The sequence below is a fragment of the Oryzias latipes genome, chromosome 13 (assembly GCF_053564925.1).
Source record: "Oryzias latipes strain Hd-rR chromosome 13, Olatipes_Hd-rR_3.1".
Taxonomy (NCBI): Eukaryota; Metazoa; Chordata; class Actinopteri; order Beloniformes; family Adrianichthyidae; genus Oryzias; species Oryzias latipes.
Window position 1 is genome coordinate 8,918,363 of NC_136249.1, and position 11,284 is coordinate 8,929,646.

At 40.9% G+C, this 11,284-nt stretch overlaps 1 protein-coding gene across 1 annotated transcript; it reads left to right on the forward strand.

The window, feature by feature from the left end:
• Positions 1 to 4,030, forward strand: dhrs13b.1 (dehydrogenase/reductase (SDR family) member 13b.1). Its single transcript, XM_004075866.4, has 5 exons — positions 1 to 314; positions 404 to 522; positions 644 to 767; positions 2,497 to 2,823; positions 2,967 to 4,030. Exons 1-5 carry the CDS (start codon positions 188 to 190, stop codon positions 3,224 to 3,226), a joined length of 957 nt encoding a protein of 318 aa, XP_004075914.1. The 5' UTR covers positions 1 to 187; the 3' UTR covers positions 3,227 to 4,030.
• The last annotated feature ends 7,254 nt before the right edge of the window (positions 4,031 to 11,284 follow it).

Here is an 11,284-nt window from a genome sequence, read left to right on the forward strand (position 1 = left end):
CTAGTTGTGTAATAACCGGAGCTGCAGCCTGAGTCTCTGGCGAACCTTAAAGCCTTTAGAAAATTCCAGTTTTTCTGCCTGATTAAAAAAGGGAGTGTAGTCCCTCCCATTCAGGAAGGAGGCAAGTCAATGGGTTTAAATCGAGCCACAACTGAGTTGGCGAGCCACTAGCTAATAGGTAGGAATCATGTGTGGCTTCATACTGATCGTTTTTGCTCTCGCAGCAGTAGCTTACATGTTTCATGACATTGTAGTTAAGGGAAAGAGATGCAAAAGCAATGCAAACCTGAATGGGAAAACTGCCATTGTGACTGGTGAGTGAAGATTTCTGATTCTAGCTTTTCCTGTTGTGGTGTAGATTTACATCTGAAGGCTTTTCAGAGTAAAAGGTTTTCTTTCACAGGAAGCAACACAGGGATTGGGAAAGCCACAGCTATAGAGCTGGCTAAAAGAGGAGCCAGAGTGATTCTGGCCTGCCGCTCTAAGCAACGAGGAGAAGCAGCTCTTGAGGACGTTAGGAGGGTGAGAAACAGCACACATTTGGTTTCTTAAGCAGAGAACAGAGCCTGGATCAGCTGGAGTCTCAAGGATCAAAGACGTCTTTTAGTGAGTTTCATCTCCAGTTTTATCCTTCATTTCGCAGGTGACAGGCAGCACTCAGGTTCTGTTTATGCAGCTGGATCTTGGCTCCCTCAAGTCTGTTCGCAACTTTGCTGAGACCTTTCTAAAGACTGAATCAAGACTGGACATCCTCATCAACAACGCAGGTTTTGCAACTTTATTCTAAATTTTGAAGTGGGGTTCTAGAGAGCCCAGAGCAAATGACTAGGCCAAAGCATTGTATTTGGCAAATGAAATTAAAATGTTGGATAATTGAGTGTCATGGTTTGGGTGTCTTTGCCTTAGTTTTTGCTTGCTTTTGTTTTTGTCATGTTTGAGTTCTGTTTCCTGTTTTATTTTGGAAGGTTTCCTGTTTTGTCATGCTTTTGAGTTTTACTTCCTTGGTCCCAATCTCTCCTGATCATGTTCACCTGTGTCTTGTCAGTCCTGTCTGTATATAAGTCTTGTCTCTGCCTTCCTCTTGTGCTGGTCCATACCGTCTCTTCCCTGTCTGTCTTCTTCCATGTTTTCATGTTAACCCGCAGTAAGTTTAGTTTTGTTTCCCTGCTCTGCAGCGCTTTTGTTTAAGGATAAACCCCTTGCCCTGGAACCGTGTGCCTCCCATCTCTGCATTTTGGGTCCTTCATGGTCACCAGCCCTCCCTACCTGACATTGAGTTCCATATACATGTCTGTTAAAACTTAACCATTGGTAATTACATACTTCTGTGCTCTGCAAACATGCAGCACAGCAGCAACTTGCTAAACACGTCTGAGGAAACAGCAGAAGGTTAAAAGTGTTTAGTGATTATAAAGGATTCTGTAGTGTTAGTATCACGTAATAGCATGACAGTTAAAAACTGCTCATTTGTGTCAAAGTTAGTCATGTGACTTAATAGTTTTGACTGTCTCGTCTAGAGGCTATTTTCTTATTAGAACACAACAGTGTTAAGTAGTTGCAAAATGGAAAACATTTTTTTGTTTTTCTGACAGTTTTAGGATTTTTTTCCCGTAAAAATTGAAAGGCAACACACAGTTGCTTTATCAGGAAAATCAACTAAGTATGTGAACAGAAAATATATATTGTAATTTTGTGCTAGGATGAACGTGTGCAAAAAGGAACAGATTTAATGCGAGGGGGGGTTATTATTAAATAAGATGTGCGCGCTGTGGCGGTTCCACGTTTGTCTGTCAGATGCCTTTTGGTATCAACAGACCAAGAAAACAGAATTTTAATTTAATGTTTAGGTTTCGTTATGTTGCTGTTCAATGAACCCTAAGAAATGACCTTAAATTGATTATTTATAAAAAACACATTTGAAATCGGCACACTCAGCACACTCAATACATTCATGTTTATCTCTTTTGAAGTCACAAATTAAAAGGATACAGATTTTTACTGTTAATTAGAAACATTTTAAAACTGTGGAACGGAATTTTCTATTTTATCATTTAATTTAGTAATTGTAAAATTATCTGAATAGTATGCTGAGATTTAGGCCAACCCCGCCATCTGTGGTTGTGGGGTAAATGCCACTTTCAGTTGTTGGTTAGTGCAGAGACGGGATCACACTGACGACCCAGTGATTAAGCAATTCATATTGAATCAGGCAGGGGGGGGGGTAAAGAATAGGTTCAAGGATGAGAGAATCTGCGTATATTTTGAAATGGAAATGCCACGTGCCGCTCCAGAACTTGTAATCCTACTATTGATGCTTGGAGGTCACGGTCCGGTTACGTTCAGACTTGCCCATGAAGTAGAGGGCCGTGTGTCTAGTGGAACCTTACGAGATGTGAGAAAGTGAAAACGATGCCTCTGTGTTTGAGGTTGAAGCTCTACTGTTTGTTGTCGACTTTTCACTGGGAGACAATTAAGCTTTTCAACGTTTGCTTCCAGGACTTTACATGCAGGGTCGCACAGAGGATGGATTCGGGATGATGTTTGGTGTCAACCACCTTGGGCATTTTCTGCTGACAAACCTGTTGTTGGACCGACTCAAAGAGTGTGGACCCAGCAGGATAGTGAACGTGTCATCCTCCGCTCACAATGTTGGAAACGTCAACTTTGACTGTCTGAACACCCACAAGGATTTGGGAGTGGCGACATCAACTCGGGATGCCCTCCAGATGTACTGTGACAGCAAACTGTGCAACGTTCTCTTTACGCATGAACTGGCCAAAAGACTAGAGGGAACTAAGGTCACCTGTTACTCCCTTCACCCAGGTCAGTGGTCACCGCTCAGCCCATGACCAGAAACAAGGGCAGCACATTTTGTCTTCCAGTCTGTTTGATCAATTTTGGATGACAATAACGGTTCTTTGTTTTTACTGTGTTATCTAAAAAAATCTGCTTTGTCTTTTTTGTAGGAGCCATCAGCACGGAGCTCAAAAGAAATGCAGGCTCCATCCTGCAGTTCAGCCTGACGTTCGCAAGTGTTTTTTTCTTCAAGGATGCTGAGCAGGGAAGCCAGACCACTCTGCACTGTGCTCTCCAGGAAGGCATTGAGCATCTCTCTGGGCGTTACTTCTCTAACTGCACCGTGAGGGATGTCTTCGCCAGAGCCAAGGATGATGCCACAGCCAAGAAACTGTGGGAGCTCAGTGAGAGAATGAGTGGGCTCGCCTAAAAATAGCTAATAATTGAATCCATAGCATTGACTTCTGGTCTATGTTGCGAGGTTTTCTGGTCTATGTTGCGAGGTTTTGACCACAGAAAAAAAATCTATTCTATAAGACTTTTTTACAGAGTACAAGTGAAAAATGAAACATAAAACATTCATCACCCGCTGATCAAACCTACGCAACATTAGAAACAAAATTGTGTGGACATAGTCTCTAAAACAAAATTCCATCGTAATAATCAAGTCTGTTTTCTTTCTTCTTCTTATACCCATAGTTGAATTCATACCTTTTTTTAAAAGTGTTCTCAGTTTAATCTCCTGCTTTTTAACACCCAAAACCTCAATTTTTAAACCTCAATTAAATTCTCAAATAGAGAATTTCCCCATTTTGGGATGAATTAAGTTTACCTGATCTCATAAAGTTTATCTAACCGTTGGTTTGGTTTAGAGACTTTTGTGTTGTGTTTGGTTGTTTTTTTATTTTCCGTTCTGCCTTGTAAGTTCTGCATTTTAGGTAGTATAGCACTGCCAAGAGAACCACGGCACAGAAAGTAATGTCGGCTTTGATGAATAAAACAATCTGTCGGAGAAAAGGTCTTATCGTGCTTCTTATCTAATATGTGGACTATATATATCACCCGGCCAATGGCTGCCAGAGGCTGATGTCTGCAATAGTCAGAGCAACAAAACCAGAATTATATGTTACGATTATTGAAAAATGGTTATAAAAAAGTAAATGAGTTAAACATGTGGCTTTGTGTAATGTATTTTTATTGTAAATTGAGGTAAAATAAAATAATACAAACCAAACTTAAAGTGTCGTTGTGTAAATCCAGAGTGTGTGAAATACATTGAAGGGAAGACACAAACTGTTCTCTTTGGGTTTCCGACAAGATGGCGGACGTGATGCCTGTGTAATTTGCTGCTCCCAACAAAATAGCAAATGGAATCCTCAAAATTCATTATTAGCAAACGGAGCGAAACAATGAAAGGTGTCGAAACCAGAGGAAAAATTAAAAAACAAGATCAGATGAAAGGACGAGATGTGGATAAAACCAAAGAAGACGGAGACGAACTCTCTGGAGTTAACCAGCTAGCTGAATCCATGCGCTGTGGACTCGACTCCGTTAGCAAGGAAATCCGTGACCCAAGAGCTGACGTGAAAAAGGACATGAACTCCTTGAAGGAGCAAATTACAGAAGATGTCAAGATGGAAATCAAGGAATTAAACAAGAAATATACCAACAACTAGTGACAAACAATAAGACTCTTCAAACACACGGAGCCCAGATTGCTAATTGACCTGCAGAACTGCATGTAGCACTTATGGGAGAGTGGAACGCCACAGAACAGCAGGGTGAGGAGCGTGAGACGTCTCCGTCCAGCTGTCACTGCAGAAATACCTGCTATTGTTGTGTGGGGCTTTCTTTACTGTTGGCTTAGTTTTTGGGGTCATGAATATCAAACTAATGAAAATAATGTTTCTTCTCATTCATCAAGAGTAATATCAAAGGGAACCTTTTGAGCCAAGGTCCACATTTTCCAAAAATGTAAAAAATACCACTTTGGGGTTGTTTTTCACTTAAAAGGTCAAAAAGTTAATTTAGTATAATATAAGTCATGTTAACCCTTGTGCTATCTTAGATGACCCCACCCTTACATTGACGTGTTCTCCCTACCATGACAAAGGTGGATAAAGGTGGAAAGATTTCATGTAATCCATGGACACCAGTGAAGATCCCAAATCATTGAAGAAAAAAGGTTCAGAGCACTGTCTAGTGGGTCTAAATGACCCAACTCCCAATGTTAAAGTGCTTGGATAGCACAAGGGTTAAGGATTGACTTGTTTTGAGACGGCACATTACCAATAGTAGTGGGAACTTCTTCAAAAAAGCGGAAAAATTGTACCTCCTGAAACAGCAACGACTTTAGACTTTGGCTTTTTTCCCTGTGAACGTTAAGGCGGAATTTTATAAAGGACAAGGTTTTGATGAAGATGTGATTTGCTTTTGCTTTGAGACAACTCTGGTTATAACTGGTGTTCTTTAAAAACTGAACTTATTTAACCCAAAATGACATACTTGACATGCAAGTTCTGGAGCGGCACGTGGCATTTCCATTTCACAATATACGCAGATTCTCTCATCCTTGAACCTATTCTTTACCCCCCCCCTGCCTGATTCAATATGAATTGCTTAATCAATGGGTCGTCAGTGTGATCCCGTCTCTGCACTAACCAACAACTGAAAGTGGCATTCAGAGCACTGTCTAGTGGGTCTAGATGACCCAACTCCCAATGGTAAAGTGCCTAGGGTAGCACAAGGGTGTTAAATAATCTAATACGTTTTTTAGGATTGAAGTAGACTGTAGAATTTCAACAAATAAAGAATCCTGGCAGCTGTAGAATATGGAACAGTAGGATTGCAATATACTTTCAAGTCCCTGCAACATTTTATCAAAAACAAATGAATCTCTAACAGTCAGAGATTCCAGCGTTTGGTCCAAGTCCTCTTTCTAAAAGAAACAGTTGCTTTCTAATAATTAAACGTTGACTTTAAATAAAACCAATAACAACATAAAGAAACCGAAGGTGAAGTGACCAACAGACTAATTCAAACTAAAATAAATTTATTCACCCAAAAATGATTAATTTTTTTTTGTTAAAGTTACATTTTTGATTTAGACAAAAGAAAAACAAATAAACCTTCAGCATAAACATGAATATAATGTTGATCTTTTTTGTGTAAAATGTGTCACTCGTGTTGTGATCATTATATTTGTTCAAAAACTACAGTTGCACTCATGACAACAAAGACATTTTTTTAAATCACTGTTCTAAAAGATTATACTTTTGTTTTTTATTTTTGGGTTACATATAATTTAAACTGGAGGGAAAAACAAATACCTGGGCAAAGTTTTAACTAGTTACGTTGAAAATTATTTAAAACTTTTGCAACTTTTAGGAAAAACAGTTGCAAATCAAAGATCGAGTTGTTTATTTCTGGGTAGGAAAATGCTCTGTGAAAATAACTGTTTTCATAAAGTAAATCGTTCTTTAGTGTACCAATGTTAATATATTATCATTAATATTACTCTGAAAGGCTTAAGAAAAGCATAATATAGCCCCTTTAAGCTTATCTAACACAGTTTTTAGGTTTGACATTTGGGTTTTTCTTGTTAAGACAAGTTTAGATGGTCAACAAAATTGTTAAATTAGTTCAGTTTGTGTATTTCAGAGCAGATTTCCAAGGCAATCTAAAATCCATTTGGCATTTTCACATTTCCTCTCGCCACACCTTATTTTACTTGTTGAACTCCTCAGCAAGCAAGAAATGCAGGCAGCAGAACCTGATTGAGTTGTGATGACTAAACGTCTTTCACCATTCAGGTTACACAACATGAGGCCATTATATCTGATCTGTTTGCACTACCAGATGACTGAGAGTTGATAACAAAGCAATATCCTGTGTGTGTGTGTGTGTGTGTTTGTGCATGCAGGTGTGTGTTGTGTATGGCCGTGCATTGGAACTGTCAAGGGTGTACTTCGCCTTAACCCTGAAGCAGCTGGGATAAGCTCCAACAACGCCCATGATCCTTCACAGGACAAAGCAGTAATGGAGATGGATGTTGATAGATTCAGCGGAATTTGTGGAATGCTATGTGTATCATAGTTCATAACGGCCATAACACAGATATACTACTACAAGTCATTGTGCTAGCAGTGGTAACAATTATATTATTATTCATAAACTAGACTGTGGGGACACTTTTTACATGGAAAAGGGAAATAATGTTTTAAATGATCAGGAATGACAGTTTTATTTTAGGTTAGAGGTTGGCCTTTGGGTGCCAAAGCTTTTCTGCCTCAAGTGTTTAGATAGTTCCAACTTATAAGATATAGCTTTCAGCATTGACTTAGAAGGATGTCTTCCTATCAAGGCCACAAATGGAGCAGGTTTTACAGTCGAAAAGTTGATGTGTTTCCTACTACCATGACAAAGGTGGAAAGATTTCATGTAATCCATGGACACCAGTGAAGATCACAAATCATTGAAGAAAAAAGGTTCAGTGCACTGTCTAGTGGGTCTAGATGACCCAACTCCCAATGTTAAAGTGCCTAGGATAGCAGGAGGGTTAAACTGAAAAAGAGGGAACAGGAAAGTACAAGACACAAGACGGAACTTGGCCTTGAAGTCTAAACATGAATAGTGAGATGCAAAAGGACTAATCTGCTCGAACCACGAGCAGCAGGTTCTGTTAGTGTCTATAGTACATCAAAAACACAGACTTCTTATGTGTTTGGAAATGCATTTGGGAAATCTGTGAACACCTCACTCGTTCCTCTGTGTTGTGTTCAGTTATGGAGGGATGAGATGCATTCTATTTATTCAGACATGATTGGAAAAGAACTAGTTCGTGATTACAGGTCTTCAGAACATTAATACCTTTTTCAACAGAAGAAGGCGTGAACTGAGGGTGCGGAGAACCCCATACAAACCAAAACAACAGGGTGGTAAACCTCTTTATAACCTGGAAGTCAGGATTTTGGTAGATTTTTATTACAAACAAAAACTAATTTTTTCTGGGTGACATACACCTCGCCTGCAGTTGACCAACATCCTGAGAAGAAAATACACAAAGAAATGACACATATGAAGCCTTGGACACCACAAAAAATAGTAAGGAAAAGAAGGAAGAAGAAAATAAATATGGAAAAGAGATCAGAACAGATTAGACATGATGCCACACAACACATTTATTTTCGCCTTCCCAGTATTCAACCCCCAAAATAATGACAAGTAGAAAAATCCAAAATGCCCTTCAGCAGTTTGATGCGTTCTCTGGATCACAGATTGAATCAGTCTGTTCACCAACCTAACCAATCTCCCAGCACGTGGCCACCTGACATGGCCTTCAAATCTGGAGTTGGCCGGCAAACCTCTGTACAAGTATTACTCTGAGAATACTCTCAGAGTAATACCCTAGATAGATCTAGAGAAAGCTTAGAGCAGTACAGGTCATGCATGAGGGCTGTAAGACAGTGGTGTGGTGTGCTATAGGGAGGACAGAGGATTTTAAGGTGGAGGCAGGATTACATCAGGGATCAGCTCTCAGCCCATTCCAGTTTGCAATGGTGATGGACAGGCTGACAGATGAGGTTAGACAGGAATCACCATGGACTATGATGTTTGCAGATGATACAGAGATTTGTAGTGAGAGCAGGGAACAGTTGGAGGAGAAGCTACAGAGACAGAGGGAGTCCAGTCCAAGTCCTTGAAAGCAAGTGTCTGTTTTTTAGTATATTCTCCTACATACTACTAATTGCTTGGATCAGGCTTTCTACCAATGAGAAGCAACCAGTGTAGGAGTAAATAGAAAAGAAGCACGACATTGGCCTTTGACGGGTTGCACCGCTGTCATATAGAGACTCAACAGCATTCATCTGCGGTTACCTTTGTAAGCAGAAGGGAAACTTATAGCACAACAACTGAAAGCTTTTATCATGTATAGGTCCAAGTTCACACATCTCTAATAACTCAAAGTTCTAACAATAATTAACAAGGACATTTCTCAAGTTTTCATTCTTCTGACTTCTGCCCTGCTCATTGCCATCAGCCTTTTCATTGTGCTAAGTAATCACTTTAAAAAAATCTCTACATAGTATATATAGACTGATTATTTCTATGCCCTTTTTATTTCTTTGTCCATGAGTCTAATCCTCTTCCGTAGGGTGTCATAGGTAACTTACATTACAAGCATTAATGCTCATACACACACGTATACACATGCAGCATCCACACAACTGTTTAGTCTTAAGCATTTCTATAAATTTACAGTATCTATAGTAGACTTCATGCCACACATCACTCCAACCAGCACTTCCTTCTGCAAACAGACATGAAAATATGGCGTTAGGTGTCCAACAAATAAAACACCCACCATGCCTGTCTTAAACCAGAAGGAATAAGCATGTAAATTGAATAACTGTTTGTTTGCTGATATGCACTTGTTCACATTGAATGCTTCAGTGAGAGCAGTTATCCCACCATACCCCCTAGAGCCAGAGCAGACAGAGCAGCCGTCCGGTCCGGCAGGCACCCAGGTCTCCCTCCCGACAGACAGATGCCCAGGAGCGACCACCCACAAGTGTACTAGACCCCACCACGGGAACGGAGAGGGAGGTCACCCACCCACAGCCCTCGGCGAGCCACCGTTACCCACACTGCACCCTCGATAGCCTGCCCGTCAGCCCCACGAAGACCGACAGGGGGAAGAGGCCGAACAAGAGGACAGGGCTCCTGTTGCTATAAGCAACAATGGAAATATTTGGGGTAGCCTGGTGCCCTGATGTCTGGAACCCCGCCCAAACCCCCAGAATACAGGCCCCCCATCTCAGATGTTTTGGACTCCCCCACCACACAGAAAGTGAGCCGCCAGATTTGGAGCTCAGGAGCCCCCCTGGATACCCCAGCCGGCCCTGCACCAGCCACCGGGTCGGACAGGGCCCGATGTGACCATCCTCCTGGTGTGTACATGTGTGTTAATATGCTAAAGGGGGGGGGGGGGGGGGGGGGGGGGGGGGCAATTAAAATTGGTGAAGTGGGGCAAATCCGATGCCTCCGTCCTTCCAACAGCAGCTTCCAATCCCCCATACACTCCCTCCAGAGGGCCCTGCACGTGTGAAATGTGCATCTTGGGGATCAATCTGTAGTATATGTGCTAAAAAGAGGCACATTTAAAACTGGTGGTTACCTTCACCAATGATCCCTATGAGTCTAAAGCAATTAAAATCTGGGGAGAGGGAATGTTCATTTGTCTCAGAAAAAAGCATAAAGTGTGTAGTGAGGACTTTTAAAACCGTAGAGCACAGTTTTTTAAACGACTCATTCCTACTTTCCATCATATGGTATCTTTGAACACATTTCTGTCACTGTCCTTGGTCCCCCTAACCTGCTGCACATTCCTCCAATCTCTAGCTCTCTCCCAGGCCAACCTGTCCAAATCCACCTCCCCCCCTTCTGCATTCCTGTTATGAACACCAGACTTACCCATCACTTACTCATCACCTCTGTTTTACTTATCCACATTTCTGTTCACATGTGCCCCATTTACCGCTCTCTCCTCTAGGAAATCCCATCTCCTTTCAGAATTTCTGCATCCTCTCTCGCTCGGGTCCTACTTATCTAACACCCTTCACCTACAAAAGGTTTTTTATCTAACTTTTCTTTCAGTATCACACCTACTGCATTCCTCCATCCACACCACGATAAAATGGTTTGAACCCTGTTCCTATTCTACAATCCTTGCTCTCTTTCAACCTTGTTTCCTGAACACACTAAATGTTGACCCTATTTTCCCATTGTGTTGGTCAGCTCCCTAGCCTTCCTTTCGTTTTACCTTACCCCTTCCTCTAGGAAACAGTGGGGTATTTTCCACCAGCACACCCCGTAGGTCAACACGCTGGAACCGGTGTGGGTACCGGATGTTCTCGGGTTGCCGGATGTTCTCGGGGTCCTTCGGGGTCCTTCGACCAATGATGACGTCACACTATTTGATTGGATGTAAGTTGCCACGACCAATGAGTTAACGTCGCTACGTTTTTTTTAAAAACTTTATTGACAATTGCGGTATCATACATTAACAATGACATTAACGTTAACAACGAACAATAACGATGTAATCAATATTGCCTCGAAGATCAGTCACCATTGCCAAATATAACATATTGACATAGAAAATAAAGAATAGAGGGGAAAAAAGAAACGATGAACATAACACACAAATAAATAAAAACATAAGTAAAATAAGTAAACATAAGTAAAATAAAATAAAGGAACATAGAAAAAATCTAAGTAGTCTAATACTAGTTAAGTTATGGGTACTCGTGAAGTTTGTATTTCTGAACAAAACTAAGCAATTTCAAGCCATTCTTCTTTTTCATATAATGAAGTGATTGAAAGCAAAAACAGAGCTCTTTATTAAATGTTACAAAAGTGGTTTGGTCTTCAAAACTTGACCTCACCAAGATGGCGGTGCTCTCCTCCCATGAGGAACCACGTGATG